The sequence below is a fragment of the Dendrobates tinctorius genome, unplaced genomic scaffold (genome assembly GCF_039654945.1).
Source record: "Dendrobates tinctorius isolate UK_male_01 unplaced genomic scaffold, ASM3965494v1 ptg000155l, whole genome shotgun sequence".
In the NCBI taxonomy this organism is placed as follows: domain Eukaryota; kingdom Metazoa; phylum Chordata; class Amphibia; order Anura; family Dendrobatidae; genus Dendrobates; species Dendrobates tinctorius.
The window spans coordinates 18,632,307-18,658,036 of NW_027361822.1; the positions used below are offsets into that span (position 1 = coordinate 18,632,307).

The following is a 25,730-nucleotide window of genomic DNA, read 5'->3' on the forward strand; positions in this document are numbered from 1 at the left end:
AATCTCGCCACCTTCACCACTAACTTGGTACCAGGTCATGCCCTTCTGAATCAGACGGTGGTGGATGTGTGGAAATGATGACTTTTATCCAATACTGCCAGTGGGATAGAAGGGTATATGTACTATGGTTAAATTACTGTTACATTCTAGATTGTGACTCCAAATACATGCAAGCTCCATGAATATGCAATGGAAAACCAGAGACACAAACGTGACACTAACATTCCTACTTATTTCAACCCTCACATGTCCATTGCCCAATCAGGTTATAGATGTTTTATTTCCATTGTTTGTTTTTTGATAACAGATGTTTATTGGTAATTGCTTACATTTATTAGTGATCATTAAGTTATTTAAATTGTTTCCCATTTCTCTTGTATGACGACATGTGAATTTACATTGACTGTTACTCGTATAATTTGCCAAGTAAATGATTTAAAAGAAAGAGTCTACCTACTCGTGTGATTTCTATGAGTAAAAAAATTAATACTGTATGTAAGAAAATTTCCCCACCTTCTGAAACTGAAAAACATTTCTCCCCTGTGAGACTTTTCCAGTGTGTAAATAGATTTGATGTGTTTGTAAAACATGTCCCAGATTCTGATCATCAAAATGGCTACTCCCCTGTGTGAATTCTCAGATGTCTAGTAAGTAGTTTTTTCTGTTGAAAACATTTTACACATACTGAACATGAGAATGGTTTCTCCCCTGTGTGACATCTGTGATGTCTAACAAGATTTGATTTTACTGTAAAACATTTCCCACATTCTGAACATGAAAATGGCTTTTCTCCTGTGTGAATTCTCAGATGTGCAGTAAGAGTTTTTTTCAGTTGAAAACCTTTTCCACATTCAGTACAAGAATATGGTTTCTCCCCTGTGTGAATTGCCTCATGTTTCACAAGATCATATTTTGAAGAAAAGCATATCCCACATTGTAAACATGAAAATGACTTCTCCCTTGTGTGCATTTTCAGATGTGCAGCAAGAAGTGATTTCCGATAAAAACATTTTCCACATTCTAAACAAGAAAACGGTTTCTCCCCTGTGTGACATCTCTGATGTCTAACAAGATTTGATTTGCCTGTAAAACATTTATCACATTCTGAACATGAAAATGGCTTCTCCCCTTTGTGAATTCTTTGGTGTCTAACAAAATGTGATTTCTGTGCAAAACATTTCTCACACTCTGGACATGAAAATGGCTTTTCCCCTGTGTGAGTCCTCTGATGTTTAGTAAGATCAGATTTCATTATAAAACATTTCCCACATTCTGAACATGAAAATGGCTTCTCCCCTGTGTGAATTTTCTGATGCTGAGCAAGTGTTGATTTGTCAGCAAAACATTTCCCACACTCTGAACATGAAAATGGCTTCTCCCCTGTGTGAATTCTTTGATGATTGTTAAGATCATACTTCGATTTACAACATTTCCCACATTCTAAACATGAAAATTGCTTCTTTCTTTTAAGCGCTCTTTGACATTCACTATCCCTTTTGTTATATTTACTTTTCTTAAGAAGTACTGGAGGTATGTCTGGCGTAATTGGATTCTCTTCAAAAGTATCAGGTGTGATACTAGGATCATTTGCATTAAAATCTGAAAATAACTGGTATTTTTCTGAGATCATGGTCCAGTTATCTGCCAAAAAAAACAAAGGTATATTTTTTTCAATAAACATTGAATCATTATTAAGAATTGATTTTGGCTTGCTCCTGAACAGCTTCCTGCCTCACCCCATGCTTAGACATCCATCTGCCTCACTTCTCTGCACAACCTGTATTACTTTTTAAATTCATAAACCGTAAAATGCCAGACAGCGACTAATTCCTGTTTCCCTGCATGCCTGACTACCAGGCATTTCTTGCACCCACTGTCTGTTTGCGCATCAGGCTTCCTATATTTTGCACCACCTTGCTGGTAAGCATAATCATTAATAGAATAACAGACCATTACCATTGAAGGGGTTGTTAAGTTACCAAAAAATATATATCCACTGCATTTGAGTTAAAAAATACTAACTGCGTTGGATTCACCATCGAGTCTCTACCAATGCTCCTGATGTCTGGCATTGGCTGCGGCACTGATGTCACAATGAAAGCATGGCAGCCAGACAGCTTACTGATTGATTGCTGTGCTGTTGACATGATGTCAACCTGGCAAGCAATGCTAAACCTTGGGAGCAGTGGTGGAAACATACCACAATATGCCAGACTTACCACACTCCTCAATATTGAAATTGTAGCACCCAGAAGGAAAAGTTGTTGAATTATGGAAATCACAAGATCAAAAAACATGTAAGTAATATGGAAATGATGAAAATGTTAACAAAATTTTCAACACATCTCCATCTCGTCAGTATCGAGTATAAGTAGCTTGTGTAAAAATACACTTACTCGCTTTGGCTTCTTTTCAATGAGGTTACTAATTGTCATCTGAGAAATGTTCTTCCGCACTGAATTCACTTGGGCAAAAAATTCTCAAGATTTGCTGCTGGCAGCTTCCTTTTGAAATTGCCAACCAATGATGTCTCAGATGTGCTCAATGAGAGAGGAGTCCAGAGACCCTACAAAACATGAGGGCACGTTTAGACCATGCTGGCAGCTCACAGTACCACAAGCAATATGCAGCCTGGGGTTGTCGTGTGTGTTGAAAAACAGATCCTTTGATACTTTGGAGAACTGGCCCGACCACTGCATTGCCAAGCTATTAGTGTACCTGGAATAAAGATTATAGGGGTCCAGCTACCGCACATTATGCCACCCTACAGTATAATCATGGGTGTAGGACTAGTGTAATGTTCTCTCATTAAGATTTCTTCATTGCATGGTCTCCGTTAATCTCCAGACCTCTCTTTGGCTATCGTGGCATCCAAAACAAAAAATGGACTCATCACTGAAGAGGACACACCTTTATTCCAGTCTCCATTGCCATCTTCTACCCTTTGGAATATTTAACTGCAATCAATTGCTTCCTATAACCATCAACGAGCTTCTTACACCTCTCAAATGGAATTTTGGACCACTCCTCTTTTGCAACTGCTTCAAGTATATCATATTTAAAGGCGCCTTCTCCCAACAGCAATTTTAAGATCTTTCAACATGTGTTCAATTGTATTTAGATCCAGACTCATTGCTGGCCACTTCAGAACTCTCCTGTGCTTTCTTTCCATCAATTTCTGGGTGCTTTTTAAAGTATGTTTGGAATCATTGTCCTGTTGAAAGAACCATGACCTAGGACACCAACACAGCTTTCTGACACTGGTCACTACATTGTGACCCAAAAATCTTTGGTAATCTTCTGATTTCATAATGCCTTGCTCAGTTATGGTACCCAAAAATATTTTAAACTTCTCCATATTTGACTGTAGGTACTTTGTCATTTTCTTATTAGACCCCATTCCATTTTCAGTAAACAGTAGAATGATGTGCTTTACCAAAAAGCACTCTCTTGGTCTCATCTGTCCACAAGACACTTTCCCAGAAGGATTTTCGCTTCATTACTCGCGTACAATTTAACAAACTGCAATCTAGCTTTTTTATGTCTCTGTGTCAGCAGTAGGTTCCTCCCGAGTCTGCTGCCATAGGGTTTCATTTCATTCAAATGTTGATGGATAGTTTGCGCCAACACTGATACACCCAAGCCTGCAGGACAGCTTGAATTTCTTTGGAACCTGATTGTGACTGCTTATCCACCATCTGCACTATACTGTGTTGCAACCTTTCATCAATTTTTCTCTACTGTTCAAGTTAAGGGAGTTTTGCTAGTGTGTCTTGGGCTGTAAATATCTTGATTATGCTGAACTCTGTGGACAAAGGAACATCAAAATGTCTGGAGATGGACTTGTAACCTTAAGATTGTTGTTATTGTTCAACAATTTTGGTTCTCAAGTCCTCAGACAATTCTCCTCTTTCTGTACTCTGTGCTTAGTGTGGCACATACAATCACACAATGCAAAGATTGAGTCAACTTCTCCCTATTTATATCTGGTTTCAGGTGTGATTTTCATATTGCCTTCACTTGTTACTTGCTCCAGGTGAGTTTGAATGAGCATCACATGTTAAATTTTAGGCGTGTGCCAACAATTTTGTTTGGCCCATTTTGATTTTTTTTTGTGAAATGATGCCCAATTTGCCTTTTTCTCTGTGTTTTTGTGTTGATAAATTACACACAAATGGAATAAACATGGGTATAACAAAACTTTTGTAATTGCCATCACTTTTTGGGAGAAATACTCAATTTTCTCGAAAAATTTCAAGGTTGCCAACGCTTTTGGCCATAGACTGTATATCTGCCTGCACTGCCTGGGATATGGCAATAAGTGTATGTGTTTTTCGCTAGCGCATGCCTGCATGGAAGCAATATTTTCAATGAGGGAATGAAAGTAATGTTTTAACCTTTCTTTGCGGTGCTGTATTATCGCTGTACAAGTCCTGGTACTACATATTCTCTGAATCCTTAACTTAAGGTAATGGAGGCTAATCATATAAGAACGTTACTTACCTCTTCTGTACAGCCACCACAAAAAGCCCTATATTTTAGTGGAAAAAATGTATTACTTCCGTTTTGGCCTGTGAAATGTTGTGGCTAACATGCTTTAACCTCTTCGCGACCGCCCACAGTAGATAAACGTTGGCGCTTGCTGGGCTTTGTGCAGCGCCGACGTTTATCTACTGTCGGCGGTTTTGTGCCCCCCGGGACCCCCTCATACCTTATAATGCGGGGATCCCGGTGCACAATGCATGCTGGGACCCCCGACGTCATCGAGACCTGATTGGTTCAGGTCCTGATGACGTCGCGTCACAGCAGCCAATGAGAGAGCTCGCTGGGAAAGCTGCTTGTTTCCCGGCGATCTCCCTCATTATAACGCGACTTCTCCTCTGAGCTCATGCTGACAGATGAGCAGAGGTGAAGCAGCGTTACAGTGTGACTAGATCGCTGCCTGGCACAGGCAGCGATCTTGTCACACAGTAACGCTGCTTCACCTCTGCTCATCTGTCAGTGTGAGATCAGAGGAGAAGTGGCGTTACTATGTGCCAGGCAGCAATCTTGTCACATAGTAACGCTGCTTCTCCTCTGATCATCTGCCAGTGTGAGATCAGAGGAGAAGTGGCGTTACTATGAGTCAAAAATACAAAAAATAAAAAACACAAAAATAAAAAAAAAAGTAAAGAAAAAAAAAGCAGGTAGGCAGGCTAGGGCTAGGTCTAGGGCTAGGGTTAGGGCTAGGGTTAGGGCTAGGGTTAGGGGTGTGTTGGGGTTAGGGTTGGAATTCGAATTGGGGGTTTCCACTGTTTAGGTACATCAGGGGCTCTGTAAATGCAATATGACGCCCGCAGACCATTCCATCAAAGTCTGCATTCCAGAACGTCACTACTTCCCTTCCGAGCCCCACCGTGTGCCCAAACAGTGGTCCCCCCCCACATGTGGGGTACCAGCGTACTCAGGACAAATTGGACAATAACTCCTAGGGTCCAATTTCTCCTGTTACCCTTGTGAAAATAAAAATTGGGAGCTAAAAGATCATTTTTGTGGAAAAAAAATGATTTTTTTATTTTCACGTCTCTACATTATAAACTTTAGTGAAACACTTGGGGGTTCAAAGTGCTCACCACACATCTAGATAAGTTCCTTGGGGGGGTCTAGTTTCCAAAAAGGGGTCACTTGTGGAGGATTTCCACTGTTTAGGCACATCAGGGGCTCTGCAAACGCGACATGACACCCGAAGACCATTCCATCAAAGTCTGCATTCCAAAACGTCACTACTTCCCTTCCGAGCCCCCCCGTGTGCCCAAACAGTAGTTTTCTTCCACATATGGGGTACCAGTGTACTCAGGACAAATTGGACAACAACTTTTGGGGTCCAATTTCTCCTGTTACCCTTGTAAAAATAAAAAATTGGGGGCTAAAAGATCATGTTTGTGGAACAAAAATGATTTTTTATTTTCATGGCTCTACGTTATAAACTTCTGTGAAGCACTTGGGGGTTCAAAGTGCTCACGACACATCTAGATAAGTTCTTTAAGGGGTCTAGTTTCCAAAATGGGGTCACTTGTGGGGGTTTCCACTGTTTAGGCACATTAGGGGCTCTCCAAATGCGACATGGCGTCCTATCTCAATTCCAGCCAATTCTGCATTGAAAAAGTCAAACGGCACTCCTTCCTTTCTGAGCTCTGCCGTGTGCTCAAACAGTGGTTTAGCCCCACATACAGCGTATTTGGGAGAAATTGCACAAAAAATTTTGTGGTTCATTTTCTGTTTTTACACTTGTGAAAATAAAAAAAATGGTTCTGAAGTAAAATGTTTGTGAAAAAAAGTTAAATGTTTATTTTTTCCTTCCACATTCCATTCATTCATGTGAAGCACCTGAAGGGTTAATAAACTTCTTGAATGTGGTTTTGAGTACATTGAGAGGTGCAGTTTTTAGAATGGTGTCACTTTTGGGTATTTTCTGTCATATTGACCCCCCAAACTCACTTCAAATGTGAGGTGGTCCCTAAAAAAAATGGTGTTGTAAATTTTGTTGTAAAAATGAGAAATCGCTGGTCAACTTTTAACCCTTATAACTTCCTAAAAAAAAAAAATTATGTTTCCAAAATTGTGCAGATGTAAAGTAGACATGTAGGAAATGTTATTTATTAACTATTTTGTGCGATATCACGCTCTGATTTAAGGGCATAAAAATTAAAAGTTTGAAAATTGCAAAATTTTCAAAATTTTTGCCAAATTTCGATTTTTTTAACATATAAGCGCAGTTCATGTCTAAGAAATTTTACCACTATCCTGAAGTACAATATGTCATGAGAAAACAATGTCAGAATCAGCAGGATCCGTTGAAGCGTTCTAGAGTTATGGCCTCATAAAGTGACACTGGTCAGAATTGAAAAAATTGGCCTGGTCACGAAGGCAAAAACAGGCTCAGGCGCGAAAGGGTTAATAGAAAAAGATGATAAAAAGTGTGTTCCATTGTTCAAGCACTAAATCCTTCGGCCAGTAAAAATGCACATCAAAACGTCCTGAGTAAACAAGCCCTAAAAATGCAACACATAATTCTACAGGAAGGATAATCTGTGACTTCTCTGCATTTAGAGGTTACTACTCACCTGGGCGGTTATCTGTAGGAATCTCCTCTTTACACCGCTCATCACCCCTCACATATATCTCTGTAGTATTAATATGGGTCAGATCTTCACCCTGAAACAAATAATATAAAAGTCATAGACAGATGGAGAAGTCACTTCTATGATCAGCTCTAATCCTGCCATCTCCACCGTTCTCATTACACAAGTATAAAACATATAATAATGGTGGATAAAACAAGACTGAGCACAAGACCTTCACAGCCGTCTACACATCATAGGGGAGATCTCATGACACCTTCTCTCCATCTACCTGATGATCCTGAGGAACATTGGGATCTTCTTCTTTACATTCCTGTGGAAGAGGACGGGGACATCTCTCTGGTGTTGTCCTCTTACTGGATAGAACTGGAAGAAACATATATAGAGACTGAATTTATTCTTGATATCCAGATAATTATAGGCCATGTGTATTTAGTTCTGTCTATTACCTGGTGATGTGAGGGGCTGGGGAATCTCCTTCATGACGTCCTCGTACAGATCTTTGTGTCCTTCTAAATACTCCCACTCCTCCATGGAGAAATAGACGGTGACATCCTGACATCTTATGGGAACCTGACACATACAATGATACCATCATTATCTCAATCCCTTCACAGTGTTACTGTATAATGTCCCAGCATTCCCAGCAGTGTCACCTCTCCAGTCACCAGCTTAATCATCATGTACGCGAGTTGTAGGATCTTCTGATCATTGTTGTCCTTATGTATCATGGAGTGCAGTTGAGGACTCGTGATTGTTCTTAAAGATTTTTTCCATCCCTCAGACACAGGGTCCTGACAGTGCTCACTAGAGTTCTTCTTTACTACTGTGTAATCCTGGTTATGGAGAGACACATTAATAAATCTCGCTACAGAAATTCAGGCTATGTGCCCATGTTGCAAAAATGCTGCGGAATTGTCTGCAGCATTTCCGCAACTCCCCGCCGTGGGTAAAACGCATGCGGAATTCGCATGCATTTTCCCACAAAACACAAGCATTACTTGGAAAAGTGATTGACAGGTTGGTCACACTTGTCAAGCATAGTGCTTGACAAGTGTGACCAGCTTTTTACCTTTGATGCTGCCTATGCGGCATCAATAGTAAAGGATAGAATGCTAAAAATAATTAAAAAAAATAAAAAATAGAGATATACTTACCCTCTGTTGGCCCCCGGAGCCCTTGCAGTCGTCATTGGCACTGGCGGCAACTTCTGTTCCCAGGGATGCATTGCGCGAATGACCTCTGATGACATAATGGCCTCGCTGGGAACGGAAGTTGCCGCCAGCGCCGATAATGACCGCGAGGGCTCAGGGGGCAGACAGAGTGTAAGTATATCCCTATTTTTCATTTTAATTCTATTATTTTTTTACAGGAATATGGTACCCAGGGCCTGGAGGAGAGTCTCCTCTCCTCCAGACCCTGGGTACCATCCGCACATGAAGTGTTCACTTTACGCATGGTGAGCATAGCCACATGCATAAAGTGGGCGTTTCAATGCAATCCTATGGCGGCGGAACCACTGCGATTCTGCAGAATTAATGGACATGCTGTGGATTTTACTGCTATGTGATTCCGCAGCAGAAAAATCCACAGCATGGGCACAGCAACTGCAGAATCCCATAGGATTGCATGGGAATGCGTTTTTAAGTGTTTTTTAAGCGTTTCCGCTGCTGCAAAAATGCGGCGGAAACGTTTAAAACATGCAACATGGGCTCACAGCCTAACATAGTCCTCACCTCTCCAGTTCTGTCCATCTGTTATTTCCATAGATAAGAATGATGCAAAGTGACATCTTCAGAATCTCTCACCTCTCCAGTAAGCCGGAAGAGGATCTCCAGGGTGAGGTATAATATCCACTCCGCCATCTTGCCCCTGACCCTAACCATCCTTGATGGGTTTGTTAGGAAAATTCTCTTATATAGAAGATCTCCACTGAGAGGATATATTGTACAAATCTGAATGGGAAGAAGATGAACTGATGGAACATCATAAAGAATCTATTCAATATGTTATGAAGACATTTTCCCCACATCACATCTTCATGGTGGCAGCATCTACCTGAAGGTCCTGAAGAACATTTGAATTTTCTTGTTTATAGTCCTGTGGAAGAGGACAGGGCTCTGATGTTATCCTCTTACTGAATACAACTGGAGGAAACACATACAGGGACTGAATTAATTCTTCACATACTGATAATTATAGGGCACGTGTATTTAGTCATGTGTACCTTGTGGTGGGAGGGGCTGGAGAACCTCCATCATGACGTCCTTATACAGATCTTTGTGTCCTTCTAAGAACTCCCACTCCTCCATTGAGAAATAGAAGGTGACATCCTGACACCTTATAGGAACCTGACACATACAATAATACCGTCATCCCCAGATCCCTCCATAATGTTACTGTATAATGTCCCAGCATTCCCAGCAGTGTCACCTCTCCAGTCAGCAGCTCAATCATCTTGTAGGTGAGTTCTAGGATCTTCTGAACATTAGTGTCCTCATGCATCAGGAGGTGAGGTGGAGGTCTGACACATCTCTCAGATACATGGGCCTGACAGCGCTCATAAGACATCTTCATCACTACTGTGTAATCCTGGTTATGGAGAGACACATTAATAAATCTCACTACAGACATTTCCAGAGTCCTCACCTCTCCAGTTCTGTCCAGCTGTTATTACCATAGATAAGAATGATGTAATGTGACGTCATCAGAATCTCTCACCTCTCCAATAAGCCGGAAGAGGATCTCTAGGGTGAGGTGTAATATCCTCTCTGCCACCTTGTTCCTGTCCCGCTCCATCCTTAATGGGTCAATCAGGAAATTTCCCCTATATCGAATATCTCCACTGAGAGGATCTGATATTGTAGGAACCTGAATAGGAAAAAGATATTATTATTATTATTTATTGTTATAGCGCCATTTATTCCATGGCGCTTTACATGTGAGGGGGGTATACATAAAAACAAGTACAATAATCTTAAACAATACAAGTCATAACTGGTACAGGAGGAGAGAGGACCCTGCCCGCGAGGGCTCACAATCTTCAAGGGATGGGTGATAATACAGTAGGCGAGGGTAGAGCTGGTCGTGCAGCGGTTTGGTCGATCGGTGGTTACTGCAGGTTATAGGCTTGTCGGAAGAGGTGGGTCTTCAGGCTCTTTTTGAAGGTTTCGATGGTAGGTGAGAGTCTGATATGTTGTGGTAGAGAGTTCCAGAGTAGGGGTGATGCGCGAGAGAAATCTTGTATGCGATTGTGGGAAGAGGAGATAAGAGGGGAGTAGAGAAGGAGATCTTGTGAGGATCGGAGGTTGCGTGCAGGAAAGTACCGGGAGACGAGGTCACAGATGTATGGAGGAGACAAGTTGTGGATGGCTTTGTATGTCATGGTTAGGGTTTTGTAATGGAGTCTCTGGGCAATTGGGAGCCAGTGAAGGGATTGACAGAGGGGAGAAGCTGGGGAATAGCGGGGGGACAGGTGGATTAGTCGGGCAGCAGAGTTTAGAATAGATTGGAGGGGTGCGAGAGTGTTTGAGGGGAGGCCGCAGAGCATGAGGTTGCAGTAGTCAAGGCGAGAGATGATGAGGGCATGGACTAGGGTTTTTGCAGATTCTTGGGTGAGGAATGAACGGATGCGTGAAATATTTTTGAGTTGAAGTCGGCAGGAAGTGGAAAGGGTTTGGATATGTGGTTTGAAGGAGAGATCAGCATCAAGGATTACTCCGAGGCAGCGAGCTTGTGGGACTGGGGAGAGTGGGCAGCCATTTACTGTAATTGATAGGTTCGTAGGGGGGGTCACGTGAGATGGGGGAAAGATGATGAATTCTGTTTTGTCCATGTTGAGTTTCAGATATCTAGTGGAGAAGAAGGATGAAATAGTGGACAGACATTGAGGGATTCTGGTTAGTAGGGAGGTGATATCTGGTCCAGAGATGTAGATCTGTGTGTCATCAGCATAAAGATGATACTGAAAGCCATGAGATTCTATGAGCTGTCCCAGGCCAAAGGTGTAAATAGAGAACAGCAGGGGCCCTAGGACTGAACCTTGTGGGACTCCGACAGATAGGGGGCGAGGTGAGGAGGTGGTGTGTGAGTGGGAGACGCTGAATGTCCGGTCTGTTAGGTATGATGAGATCCAGGAGAGGGCCAAGTCTGTGATGCCGAGGGATGAGAGATATATATATATATATATATATATATATAGATATATATATATATATTTTTTTTTTTTTTATCTTGTATACCTTTAATCCACCATTTGCAATATTGGTTTGAAAAATTTTTTTTTTTTTTTTTTTTTTTACTATTTTCTATTATTATCTTGGTACATGCACATTTTACATTGTGCCACTTGTTTGCCAATTTTTTTGTAATATTTGGTGTCAATCTAATAAAGATATACCTTTTTATTATATTTCTTGTCTGGATATTTCTTGGCGTTCCATGCTTTGGGTTTTCGATTAATCTCCTCTTTAAGGGGTTTCCGCTTTTTTCACAGTGCACCCTGGTTGTTATCTTTGGGTTATCTGATTATAAGTTTGAATTATAGATATATACGATTCCATAGGATGTTACTGTTGCGTTCTCTCTTCGAGCTGAGGGTTTGTACAATTGGTCCAGAGGAAGGTCTATACTGGATACAAGACTGCTACAATGTATCAAACCATCAGTATAGGAGAAAGATGGCAGCTGCTAATGATCAGAAGCAAGGAGTTATAGCCTCTTCTGGGGACTTTTTTTTTGGCTAACTGGATATATTTTGGGGCTAAAGATAATTTTTAAATTAGGTTTTTATTAATTTTTGCACCCTTTACGGTTTTTTTTTTTTTTTTTTTAGGAGACCCAATTACAAAAAAAAAAAAAAGTTTTTTGGCCCAAAATACTTCAGTTTAATATAAAAGAAAAAGGATTTCCCATGTTGCACAACCCCTTTAAGACACAAAACTGTCCCCAGACAAGATACAAATTTAGCAAACCCTCAGATGTATCAGGACTAGAGATGTAGGGGATGGTAAAGCTTCTGTGGATTCGGAAGTTGCAGAACTTTGCTTTATACTTGGATTCAACTGTTAAAATAAAATCAAACTTCGGGTAAAATCACAGCGAACTATTAAGACAAAATGTTCTGTGCAGGAATCTCATGTCCAGATGATGGAGAAGTGATGGGGCCAAGTATCGGGACATGGGAGAAGGTGTCCGGGTCACTTCCGCTCCTCGGGCAGATTTCTCGTCTCCTCTGAACAGTACAAGGAAAGTGCAAGGCAGATTGGTGAATACGAGGACGAACGCCACAATCTCCTTCATATAAAAGCCTTAAAATATCAGAAGTCCAGATTAAAAAAAAAAAAAAAAAAAAAAAAAAAAAAAAATCAAAAGTCTCCTGATGGGGGTTGTGTTCCCAGGAGGGCACAGCAGCAGTCGCTCAGGGTCCTTACTCACGGTCCACGTAACACACATTGATGGCCCCCGCCGGGCACAGCAGTCCGTGGGTTTTCGGGAGGACACTTTGTGTCTTCGGTGAAGTCTTGATCTCAAATTTCTGGAGGAGCTGTATTAGTGCCAGGTGAATCTCCAGCTCCGCGATCCTCTTCCCGATGCAGCTGCGAATCCCATAGCCAAAGGGAATGGAGCCAAAGTTCTCCACTCGGTCCAGGTGTCCGTGCCGTAACCAACGGGTGGGCCGAAACTCTTCTGCCGCCGAGAAGTAGTCCTCGTCATAGGAGGTGGAATAATGGCACAGCGCCAGCTGGGTTCCTTTAGGGATCAAGTATCCCCCGATAACCAAGTCATCCTGGGTCACTCGGCCGTTCCCTGGTAAAACTGGAAATAATCGGAGCGTCTCCTTCAGCACTGCTCTGACTAGCGGCAGCCTGGGCACGTCCTCCGCGGTCGGCTCCACATCCTTCCCCAGGTTCATCACTATCTCATTGTAGACCGATTGCTGGATCTGAGGGTTCTTGGCCAGTAAGAAGGTCGCCCAAGAAAGAGTAAAGGAGGTCGTATCCACTCCTGCAAGAAGCATCTCGGTCATGTTGGCGTAGAGTTCCTCCACAGACAGCTCCTTGCTGATCAGTAGTGACGTCAGGAGACCCCCTTTTACCTCCTCCCCCTTCTGCAGCTGGGATTCAATCTCCCGCAGTTTTTTATCCACATGAATCTGACTGAATCTGAAGAGTCCGTCCCAGGAGCGGCAGAACTCCTCCCACGGTCGAGGGATGAACGGGCGCAGCCACTTGGGGATGGCGCCGGCGTACATGGTGGTCTTAAACATGCTGAACATCAGCTCCAGGGCTTCGATGTACTGCAGGGTCTGCTCGGGGACGTCGTTGTCCAGGCAGCCGAGCCGACACTCGTACAGTATGGTGGCCACGGCTTCCATGGAATACTTGAAGTAAAGGTCATTGACGTTGGTCACAGTTTCTCCATCATCTTCCTGAGATCGAAGGAATCGGATCCTCTTGATCAAGTCAACGACAACTTCATTTACTCCCCCGGAAAAAACAGCCACGTCTCTCGGCCTAAGGATTTTCTGTCGAAGAACACTGCGCATGGCGAGCCACTTCTTACCTTCCGCAGATATGAGACCGGTCGATCGTCCCCTTAGGTCTCGGTACTCCTGCCAGGACTCCATGTTCGCCCTCTGGGGGGCGTCTCTCTCAGCTCGGAGAACCTGAGCCACCATGTCTCTGTCCGCTATCGATACCACAAACTGGGGACCAAAGTGCGACTTGAAGATTCGGCCATATTCTCGGATGTGCTTTTGCTGGATCTCGTGGATGCGGCTGAAGCCGTCTCTCCAGAACAGCTCCCGCAGGTTGGTGAGGGTGCGGGGTCCGGGCATCTCCTTCAGGCTTCTCCCCAGCGCCTCCCCCCTGCTCTCAGCGCCCCCAGCCTCCTGCCTGACCGCCGGCCCTGCAGCCCCGAGCCCGGGGCTCCTGTGCGCCCCCCGCCGGCAGAGCCCCCGGAGCTCCGCGTGCAGCCGCCGCCCCCCCAGCACCACCGGCGCCGCCGCCATCCTCCTCCTCCGAGCTCCGCCGCTCGCCGCTATATCGAATATCTCCACTGAGAGGATCTGATATTGTAGGAACCTGAATAGGAAAAAGATATAACATCATACAGAATCTTTTCAATATGTTATGAAGAAATCTTCACGTCACATCTCCATGTTGGCAGCATGTTGGGCAGATGATCTCCATAAACCATCATGTAACAGAACAGTTACATCTCAGACATACCGGCATCCAGTATCGTCATTGCAGCAATGTAAACTGACTGAAGGAAACAATGGACGCCTGAGTGATGGAGTGGAAATATGTCATAAACATGGAGCGCGGCCTGAACTTCATGTGCTTTGTGTCCTTTCCCCAGAAACTGCCATCTACACGGATAATGGTGCAGATTATTAATACAGGATATGTTCTGGTCACAACTCTGAAAATACCAAGTGCATTGACACTGGGAGGGTCCCGGGGAGACATGTGCGCTTCTCTCTATTCATTGTCTATGGGACGGAGGAGAAACGAGCGCGGCTCTAACTGGTGACAATGCAGGGAGACGGTGAGAGAATTGCTGACGTTTTCTACCCTCAACGTGACAGGTTCCCTTATATGAAGCCCAGAATGACAAATACAAATGTCCTAGCGCCCCCTGTGCCCAGTAATGGGGAATCTCCAGCACCTACCTCCACCTGCAGGGGGCGCTATCTCCGGGAATGGAGGGGTTACTGCCCCCTGTGCAGCCCAGTAATGGGGAATCTCCAGCACCTACCTCCACCTGCAGAGGGCGCTATCTCCGGGAATGGAGGGGTTACTGCCCCCTGTGCAGCCCAGTAATGGGGAATCTCCAGCACCTACCTCCACCTGCAGAGCCACACTCCACATATATGGCTGCTCTGTGCGCACAGGACCTGGGATGAGGTCACAGGAGGGGAGGAGTCAGGGTCACATGATCAGGGGCCTCAGTATATACAGGACTGTGCTGGCTGTCCTGGTGCTGGAGGAGCGGAGTCCAGGCAGCGCACATAGGGGCCTCCAGGGGGCACGTTCCCGTAGAGCGACCACTTGCTCAGGAGACTTCACAGCATTTACAGAGAGATGTACCAGCTCCATAATCACCAGGTTTTACCTCTTTATTGTGAGGTTTTTCAGGCCCTCAGTCATGAATATTCTTTCTTGTGGTGGCAATGTTTCAGCTCACAGACCCTTCCTCAGGCGTAATATAGACAGAAAACCAGTATAATAAAACAGAATGGAAGTACAAAATGAATAATGTGAAGTGGATTTTCCTGGGCCCATCCAGTACCTGGGCTATAAGGCGTATTAGGGTGCATATGACTTGGTAGCAGGGCAGGCCTTGCATTCAATGCAACATTTTTCTGGAAGCCCTCCTGGACATCTCGTGAAAGTGGTATTGGGGTGCGTCGTAATTCTTGGCAGCCCATCCACTCACTGCATAGGATTCAACAGTTTAGGAGACCCACTGTTTAATAATGGCCCTTTAAGAAGATTAATGCTGCCTGATGCCCCTGTAAAATAGGCTCTGTGACTGTAAGAGTCCCTCCTTCATAAATGAAACAAGATGTGTCTGCTTATGTGTCACACACCACATGGCCAGCTAGGGTTGTTAAATGTTACAATGACATTTCCCAGTGAATGCATTTGTTTTGGTTGAAAGCAATGTTAAAGTTGAAAAACGCTTAAAAAACGCTGAGTCTGAACATAGCCCAGGTGGTGGAGGAACATTTTGGTCTGGGGTTAAATATTTTGCCTTATATACAAGTCATAAACCTGCAAAGGATGTACCTTAACATATTTCCCAGCAAAATCCGTTTTGGTTTCGTTTTCGTATGTTTTTTGGTGCACCGGTAAAAATGGCATGAAACTGAAAAAATTGTTGAAAGCTGTGAGCTAGGATTCAGGAATGCTTTCAGGGGCGATCCCCATGATGTCCCCATGTCATTTGAGCAGTGTTTCCATCATTTTCAAATGTTTTTAGAGACTAGAAGGGGTCGCGTTAAAAATGCTCGGGTCTCCCATAGACTTACATTGGGCCCGTTGTTCTGTCCGAGTACCCGAGTACTCCAATTTGCTCGACCCGAACAACGAACACCCGAGCATTTTAGTGCTCGCCCATCACTAAACATTAGATTAAAAACACATTTTTCTACTATGCCACAATCCACACCTACTACACAGACAAGAGTTAATGCTGGCTATTTAAGGTTGATGGATTTGGGGTTAAAAAATAAGAGCACTTTCATGCCACCACGAATATATCATCCTACAGAAACATATATTAATTTTGTGAAGAGAGATGAGGAATCATTAACCCCTTAGCGACCGCCGATACGCCTTTTAACGGCGGTATTTAACTGTCGCTGTGGAGAAAGTGAATAGCGCCCCCCAGTGTCAGATTTTCTCCGGGGTCTCGGCTGCCGGGGCTAGCCGAGATCCAAGAGAACATGAATCGGTCGGTTTTTACCGACCCCGCTTTTGCGATCGCCGTTATTAACCCTATAACGGCGACCGCAAAAAAAACAAACAGCGATTGTGCATTAAATTTCTCTTTCCTCTGATGTGATCGCACACCAGAGGAGAGAGAACTAGGGTCCCCGATCCCCCCCAGTACCTCTCCATGGTCCAGGGTCCCCTCCCGGTGGTCCCGCGTCCCGCTGGTGGGCGCCGCCATCTTGGATCCGGAGAAAATGGCGGGCGCATGCGTAGTGCGCCCGCTGGGAATCTGCAGGCTCCGGCTGGCAGATTCCATTCATTCATTTTGATCACGATGATAAACTATCATCGTGATCAAAATAAACAAAATAGTACATAATCCCCCCATTTATCACCCCCTTAGTTAGGCCAACATAACGAAATAAAGAAAATGTTTTTTTTTCAGTTTTCCATTAGGGTTAGGGTTAGGGCTAGGGTTAGGGTTGGGCTAGGGTTAGGGCTAGGGTTGGACTAGGGCTAGGGTTAGAATTAGGGTTAGGGCGAACTAGGATTAGGGTTAGAATTAGGGATTAGGGTTGGGATTAGGGTTACGGGTGTGTTGGGGTTAGGGTTGGAGCAAGAATTGAGGGGTTTCCACTATTTACCAACTTTGGGGGTCTAAAAATTGGGTCTAAAAAAATTACTTTTGTGGAAATAAAAAAGACTTTTTATTTTCACGGCTCTGTGTTTATAAACTTCTGTGAAGCGCTTGGGGGTTCAAAGTGTTCACCACACATCTAGATAAGTTCCTTAGGGGGTCTAATTTCCAAAATGGGGTCACTTGTGGGGGGTTTCCACTCCTTCCCTTCCGAGCTCTCCCATGCGCCCAAACAGTGGTTCCCCCCCACATATGGAGTATCGGCGTAATCAGAACAAATCGCACAACAACTGTGGGGGTATGATTTCTCCTTTTATCCTTGTAAAAACAAAAATTTGGGGGCGAAAAGATCATTTTTGTGGAAAAAAAATGGATTTTTTATATTCACGGCTCTACGTTATAAACTTCTGTGAAGCACTTGAAGGTTCAAAGTGCTCACCACACATCTAGATAAGTTCCTTAATGGCTCTAGTTTCCAAAATGGGGTCACTTGGAGGTTTCCACTGTTTAGGCCCATCAGGGGCTCTGCAAATGCAACATGGTGCCCGCAGACCATTCCATCAAAGTCTGCATTCCAAAATGGCACTCCTTCCCTTCCAAGCTCTCCCATGCGCCCAAACAGTGGTCCCCCCCCACATAAGGGGTATCAGCGTACTCAGGACAAATTGTACAATAACTGTGGGGGTATGATTTCTCCTGTTACCCTTGTAAAAATAAAAATTTGGGGGCGAAAAGATCATTTTTGTGGAAAAAAAATGGATTTCTTATTTTCACGACTCTACGTTATAAACTTCTGTGAAGCACTTGAAGGTTCAAAGTGCTCACCACACATCTAGGTAAGTTCCTTAATGGGACTAGTTTCCAAAATGGGGTCACTTGTTGGAGGTTTCCACTGTTTAGGCACATTAAGGGCTCTCCGAACGCAACATGGCATCCGATCTCAATTCCAGCCAATTCTGCGTTGAAAAAGTCAAACCGTGCTCCATCCCTTGCGAGCTCTGCCATGTGCTGAAAAAGTGGTTTACCCCCACATATGTGGTATCGGCGTATTCAGGAGAAATTGTACAACAAATTTTGTGGTTTTCTCTTTAAACACTTGTGAAAATAAAAAAAAATTGGTTCTGAGGTAAATTTTTTACAAAAACAAGGTTAATGTTAATTTTTTCCTTCCACATTGCTTTAGCTCCTGTGAAGCACTTAAAGGGTTAATAAACTTCTTGAATGTGGTTTTGAGCACCTTGAGGGGTCTAGTTTTTAGAACGGTGCCACTTTCTGGTATTTCCTGTCATGTACACCCCTCAAAATGACTTTAAATATGATGTGGTCCCTAAAAAAAATGGTTTTGTAAATTTTGTTGTAAAAATGAGAAATCGCTGGTCAACTTTTAACCCTTATAACTTCCTAACAAAAAAAAAATTTTGCTTACAAAATTGTGGTGATGTAAAGTAAACATGTGAGAAATGTTATTTATTAAGAAATTTGTGTGACACATCTCTCTGATTTAAGGGCATAAAAATTTAAAGATTGCCATAGCGACATCAACCTCTCCAAAAATTTGGTGAATGAATCGGATTAATTTTGGATAGCCTGGCAGGAGTGAAATACCACCTTGTGAGTAGTTACAACAAGAGAAATTTCAACCTCATAGGAATTTGTCCAGAATAGAAAGAAATGCATTAGATCTACTACAAAGGGACAAGACCATTGAGATTAAGCCTGCTGACAAGGGTGGGTCAATCATGGTTATGGATAAGAATAGGTATATTAAAGAGATACAGAGACAATTATTGGACACTGAGACCTTCGTTCCATTAAAAAGAATCCAATACAGGAGATTCAGAAAAAGGTTTGTGATTTTGTGGATGAATATAAATCTAAAGGCTTAATTGATTTAAAATGATCAGAATATTTAGTGAATATTTAGGATCCTATTACTCCTGTATTTTATGGACTTTCAAAAATACATAAAACCTTGATTGACCCCCCCCCCTGCAGACCTATCGTTGCTCTGATGGAGTCGGTTTTGAGTCCCCTTTCTATAGTTCTGGAACGGATTTTAACCCCTTTGACTAAGTGTAATACATCTTTTTTATTAGACACTGGGGATTTTTTGAAAAAGATTAAGAATATTGATAATATTTGCAGAGATGATATATTGACAACCATTGATATAACTAGTTTGTACACCTCTATAGAGCACCAAACAATTTCTGGATACAGTAAAACGGATGCTTGAGTCAAAAGGGGAATTTGAATTGCTAAAGGATTTTATTATTGACGCATTGACATTGGTTTTGCATAAAAACTACTATATGTTTCAAGATTTTTTTTATAAACAGAAGAGGGGATCGGCAATGGGTGCGAATGTCACCCCCCCTTACGCAAATATATATGACATATTTTGAAGAACACCTTGTATGCAATCAGATTTTTTAAAGAAAAATGCCAAAATATGGTTGAGATTTATAGCATTCTTCATTTCAACAGTGCGCATTCATATTCTTTAAAAAGAGCAATACCTAAATCTCAATTTTTAGGAGTACTAGTCTCTTATCCTGATGTTTGCAGTATGCGCCATGCTGAAATGAAGAGCAATTTCAGATCTAGGGGTTATCCCCCCATATTTTGGAACAAGCTGAAAGAGAAGTTCTATCAGTAGGGACAGTAACAGTAAAGGATAGTAAGCAACGCATTCCCTTTGTAAAGGGAATACCATCCTGTTAGTATTATGGTAGATGCGATCATAAAAAAAAATGGTATATTTTACAAGTGTAGCACCCCCACAGGGCCTTAGGTTACTTGGTACCGAGCTGGTCAGGTCCTTTAAAGGGGGATGTCACGGTGGCAGTAACTCGGTCCGTGGCCCTGGGCGTCCAGTAAAGATGGATGTTCAATGGGGGGAGATGAAAGGAAAATGGTAGGAAAAGGGGAATCGTGATCGTGATGCCACCCGTGGTATTCGGCAATGATAGCCGACACTGCAATGCAGATCCTCTGGGATGGTGTAAGGGCAGCAGAGATAGTGAAGCTCTCCACGGGTAGAGCTGTGCCCGAGGGCAGTTCAGGTGTTATCAGTTGAGCCGGTGACGGTGATGGTGAATGCGGTGTATGGCAGGCGAGATACTAATAACACGAAGGACACAGTTGGGTGCAGTTTTAGGATTTTTACTCACAATTCCTGCGTATGGTAGCCCACTTGGCCCTGTGTCCTCTGGGGGAGGGGTCCAGCAAACTCCAAGGTAGATTGGTGACACCTTTTCAAGACTCCTCTTTATGTTCTCCTTTCTAGGCTGCCTCTCTGCGCTGATCTCTCCTTTCCCTCCTGCCCTGCGCCTTCACAAGCAGTGTCCCCGAGCCGGCAGCAGCGGACCCTGTCGGGCGACGTTCTCAAAGTCCCCTTGCTCTTATCTTGGCTGCCTTTTTAGGGAATACTTATGGCTGTGGCTGAGGCATTTGAAATTACCTCAGCCTCTGGCTTGCTAGCTGAGCCTTGTTTGATATTCTCCACTAGACTTAGGGGCCGGCTCCCCCACTGTGGCCTGGTCCTTCCTCATCTGGATACGGGCCCCACGGGTGGCTTATCGCACTACCCGTGCCCCTAGGTGCTTCTTTCCTTCTAGATGGTTCTCTCTTACGCTCCCCACATCAGTCCTGCTCTCTCGCTGGTCCGTCTCTGACTGACTGGATCTTTCCAGAACAATATTTCTACCTCACACTAACTCCTCCCACCAACTGTCACCTAACTGACACTGATTGGATGTCCTTAATCACCCCACTTCCTAAGCTCCTCCCCTTCTACCTACTTTCCCCACTAACTACCCATCACCCTTTCCTGGTAAGTCTGGTGTGTGCTGGGTGTAAGTGTTAGGAGTCCTGGGTGGTGCTCCTTTCTTACCTGAGGGTGGGATACCAATCCTCTGGATGAGGTGCAGTACCTCTGTGGCGACTGAACCCTCAGGGGTGCCACACAAGCACATCCAGATATTGCAGAGTTTAAATCAGCCCCAAGGATTTGCAATAAAAGGACAGGCAATATAAGAGACAAATTAGTACGGTCTGATATTGGCAGTGATATGCGTATTTCTAAACCTCTATTTCTGCCTTCTAATAAAAATGGAACATATCAATGCTTGGGATGTGCACAATGTAGTAATTTGATTAAGGGAGAGCATTTTGGACATCCACAAACTGGCAAAGAGTATGAAATAAAAGTTTTTTTTACTTGTAAAGCCACAAATGCGATTTATTTAATTAAGTGTCCGTGTGGATTAATATACATTGGGGAAACTACGCAGGCAGTAGGTACACGCATAAATCGACAATTCGGTGCGGCGAGATTACTCTGCCATTACCATTTCATTTCAAAGAAAAAAAACATTCAGTATCACAGCTCAAGTTTCAAATTATTGAGCAGATTGTTTTACCAAGGAGAGGAGGTAATATTAAGAAGATCCTTCTGCGAAGGGAAGCTTACTGTAGTTTTACTTTGAACAGCTTAAGCTCTAATGGCTTATATAAGGAATAGAATGTAAGCCGTATGATTTAATTTGAGTTGCGGCAGCATTCTCTTTTTTCTTTATATATTTTTATATATTCTTTACATATTTTTTCCTGATGTATATTTAATTATTTTTTGATTTTTTTTCCTTATAGACATTACAGAATTAACAGTGTGATTATCGATTAGGACAGGTGGTTCCAACATAACAGAAATGTGGAAGATTATGTGAGATTTTTTTTTTGCGATGAAGAGATGAAGTTTTCTGTCCATATTGAGTGAACAAATATCACATTTTTTCTGTGAGGGATATACAAGAAATTATAAATGAGTGATATAAATGGGGGATATACAAGATATATTCACATATTTATATTCGAGGTTCTATTAGCAATGATTATATATAATTAAAATGGAATAAAAAAATAAAAATTTAATTTTTTTATCTTTTTTTTTTTAAAAAACAAAAAAATTCTTAAAATGTTTTAAAAAAATAATATATATATATATATTTATATATATATATATAGATTATTATAGAGAATTTAGGTATTTTAAAAAAAGGGGGCATTAATACAATATAATGGTTGAATAATTTTATTTGTAAAAAAATTTTTTTATTTTTTTATACGTTGAGATAATTATCGTTTGGTCAGGTGTCTTTGGATTCTTGAATAATTTGCTTCTTTGGTTTATTTGTGATGTCATTTCCTTGTTTTTTTCTATATATGTAGTAATACCATGTAATTATTCACAATTGACAAAGGCCCTGGATGAGCTGAAACGTTTTGCTGTGATGTGGAATAAAGCAAATTAATTCACCATATGTGAATGCCGGGATTTCCTCCTATCATTGGGACACACACTGGTAAACAATTATGCGTATTTACTTCCTTATATAATCTCTGACTGACCTCTGGTGTGCACACCTTCCCCTGACGAAGCTGCGTCCTGCAGCGATACGCGTGGGGCTTCCCGCACTTCACTGGTCTCAGGACTGACTACTTAACATGGAGCTCCTTGCTGCCTTGATCTGACCAAGTGACTGCCCTTTATGATGACTGACACTGAGTCTCAGCTATTACACCTTTGGCTCTGACTATGTTTCCATCATTATTGCCATCTATTAATCTATCTGTTCATTTTAGACTATCATTAGGTGTTACTTTCACTGTGACCCCCATTACTTATATGATATTCATAGGTCACTGCATTATTTGTGGGGTCAATTGTCTTATTTAGCACTATTATAGGGCGTACATTTTGTTGAGTCTTTTTGTATATTATTGTCTACAAATTTTGGGGACGCCCAACTTTGGATACACAGATTCTCATGTTGTGTGTAATTTATTGAGCTGTCAATTCCTACTCAATTTGATTGTGATTCACAGCATTGGGGGCAGCCTTTTCATTTGATACTTATACTGGGGCTTGAGTCATTGTTATTTGTACATTGCATATATTCCTTTTGGATTGTATCTTATATATACAGTATCTATAGTCACATGGACTTTACTGGTACCATGGTTGTTGTATTGTCATTTTTTGACTTGTAAATGTTTTTATTTATTGTGTGCTTTTTGTGGTCAATAAAGATATTTTGCACATTTTTCCTATATTGAGGTGTGCGCCCTTTTATGCATAGGTCTCTTTCTTCAGGTGCATTGATATACTTTCTATGCATGTTGCAGCACTCTCCTTTTTACATTTCCCATAGAATTTTGTGTAGTGCACCCTAACTTCTGGTTATACATTAGCTCCTCGCCACAGACAGACTACACCTCAACAAACCTGGGGAACACACATTCACCAGAAGATTCGCTACACTCATCAGGAGGGCGTTAAACTAGAAGAAGAAGGGTCAGGAAGAAAAATGTTAGACACGAACATGAAGCCAGAAAATTTATACTGATGAAGGATATGAGGTGTGGCAAAGAAGACCCAAGACAACATACTCAGAAGGTAGGTAAGAAAATTTCTAAAACAATCAACAGGGAGGAGATTGGAACAAAGCAAAATTCTCTAAAATGCATGCTCGCCAACGCCAGAAGCCTGACAAACAAGATGGAAGAACTAGAAGCAGAAATGTCTACAGGCAACTATGACATAACGTTAGTGAGGCTGCGCGGAGTCCCTGGTTGACCTTAGGTGAACTCAGGAGTGAGGGAAAAAGTTCAGAAACGTTGACACGCTTATTAGTTCATCTCCAGTCAGCCGGGGAGGCTGTGCAGAGATGAAGTCATTCATTCGGTAGTGGTTTACAGCGGGGCCTGTAGCATTAGCACCGGTGTTAGGAGTCAGATTTCGGCCATTGCCAGGCAGGAATCTAGACCTTCACATGCTGCCGTCTCCTGCTCGGTGTTTAATGCTAAGGAGATTGCAGAGGAGATTGCTTTACAGCAACTCTCTCCGGAGGCTAAGTCCTTCGTCCCTTCTTCTGAGCATGCTCATGGGGTGAGCTCCAATTGGAGTTCAGGAGTCAGGTGCTCAGGTCCTGCTCCTGATTCCATTGGCTCAGCCCAGGGCTCTGGAGATTTCCGGAAGGTCCCGTTCACCTGATCCGCCATGCGCTAGTATTTTCCATACTTGCTGGATGCTTGGACTGGTGACTGACTTATTAAGAAACCCCTTCCCTCTGATAATACGACTGTGTGAGTGTTTGGGTACAGCCAGTAGCAGCGCTAGCGCCAGCGCGCTTATGCTCCATCAACCTCAGCAGCTAGCGTCCTGCATCTCGCTTGCGATATAGCGGTGCCATCTCTGTGGCACAGTTTACGCCGCGCTGCGCTTGCAGTCTTGCCCGGCGTTCGCAGTTGCGACGCCACACACACATCCTGTTACGGTAGGTCCTCTCGGATGTAGTGACGTTATTTTATAACTACTCCGGTGACCGGCTACCGCATGTGTGCCGCTGAGTACCTGTGCTGCTAACAGGCTCAGCGTTTTCTATTCTATTGTTTGGCATTGCAGCTCTGTGTCATTAAACAGAGACTGCCAACTTGCACCTGGGTGATATACAACCCTGTGAACATTACCGCCATAGTGCTCTGCATCTACTAGCTGCGGTTTTTCCATCCACCGCACGGTGGACCCCGAGTGGCGAAGGCACTTTATTTATATTTTTTATTTAGTGTCTTCCGCCACTCCTAACAACCGGTCCCCGTTGTAAACTAGTTAACCCCCCTTGTGATGGATTGCAGCGGGTGACCTGACTGAACGGTGGGGAGGTATGTACATTGTTGGTTTTTATTTATTTTTTTTTTTTTTTACAGGACAACAAGGGATTCTTTTGGATTAGCAGAATAATAAATTTTGTCAAAAACTTTGTGTAATTATTTCATTAAAATCATTTTTTGTCTTATTGACTCCTCTCCATTATTAACCCGGCTTAATGTCACCTTTCAATAGCAAGGTGATATTAATCCATTATTATTAACCCATGAGCCACTGCTAAAGGCCATGGGAATAGAGGGGCTAAGTGCCAGAAAAGGCGCATTTTATCAATGCGCCTTTTCTGGGGTGGCTGAGGGCAGATTTTTTTAGCTGGGGGGGAGGAACAATGGTCCCTCTCTAAGCTATTAAAATCTGCCTTCACTCACTGGCTTTTCCTCTCTGGCAGAGAAATTACCGCGGGAGCCCACGCAATATTTTTCAATGGATTTACCCATTAATTTAACACCTACATGTCCAAAATTTTACACATACCCTAATCTAATTATTAGTCAAAGACATATAAAAAAACTAAATGAAATGAAATGGTTTACTGTATGTAAATCATGTGTCATTTCATGTCGGATTTTGTATTGATTTTACAGAAGCTGGCAATTGATTTTGCGGCTATTATGCTATGAAGATCTCTCTGAGATATAAATATATATATATATATATATATATATATATACACATACAGTTGTGGCCAAAAGTATTGACACCCCTGCAATTTTGTCAGATAATACTCAGTTTCTTCCTGAAAATGATTGCAAACACAAATTCTTTGGTATTATTATCTTCATTTAATTTGTCCTAAA

At 42.7% G+C, this 25,730-nt stretch overlaps 2 protein-coding genes across 2 annotated transcripts in view; both read right to left on the reverse strand.

The window, feature by feature from the left end:
* Window positions 1–261: 261 nt before the first annotated feature.
* Window positions 262–25,730, reverse strand: part of LOC141051183 (uncharacterized) — a 106,309-nt gene continuing 80,840 nt past the window's right edge. Inside the window, 11 exon segments of the mRNA XM_073548046.1 lie at window positions 262–1,641; window positions 7,104–7,194; window positions 7,393–7,487; window positions 7,571–7,694; window positions 7,778–7,957; window positions 8,930–9,076; window positions 9,180–9,268; window positions 9,349–9,472; window positions 9,555–9,713; window positions 9,843–9,992; window positions 14,972–15,031. Coding sequence (XP_073404147.1) covers window positions 617–1,641; window positions 7,104–7,194; window positions 7,393–7,487; window positions 7,571–7,694; window positions 7,778–7,957; window positions 8,930–9,076; window positions 9,180–9,268; window positions 9,349–9,472; window positions 9,555–9,713; window positions 9,843–9,992; window positions 14,972–15,031 — 2,244 coding nt within the window. The 3' untranslated portion in view covers window positions 262–616.
* LOC141051086 (cytochrome P450 27C1-like) lies at window positions 11,984–14,148 on the reverse strand. Its single transcript, XM_073547948.1, has one exon. It carries the CDS (start codon window positions 14,131–14,133, stop codon window positions 12,550–12,552), a length of 1,584 nt encoding a protein of 527 aa, XP_073404049.1. The 5' UTR covers window positions 14,134–14,148; the 3' UTR covers window positions 11,984–12,549.

Excerpts from the sequence above, each read along its gene's own strand:
- LOC141051086 (XM_073547948.1), bottom strand. The coding sequence starts at position 14,133 with ATGGCGGCGGCGCCGGTGGTGCTGGGGGGGCGGCGGCTGCACGCGGAG.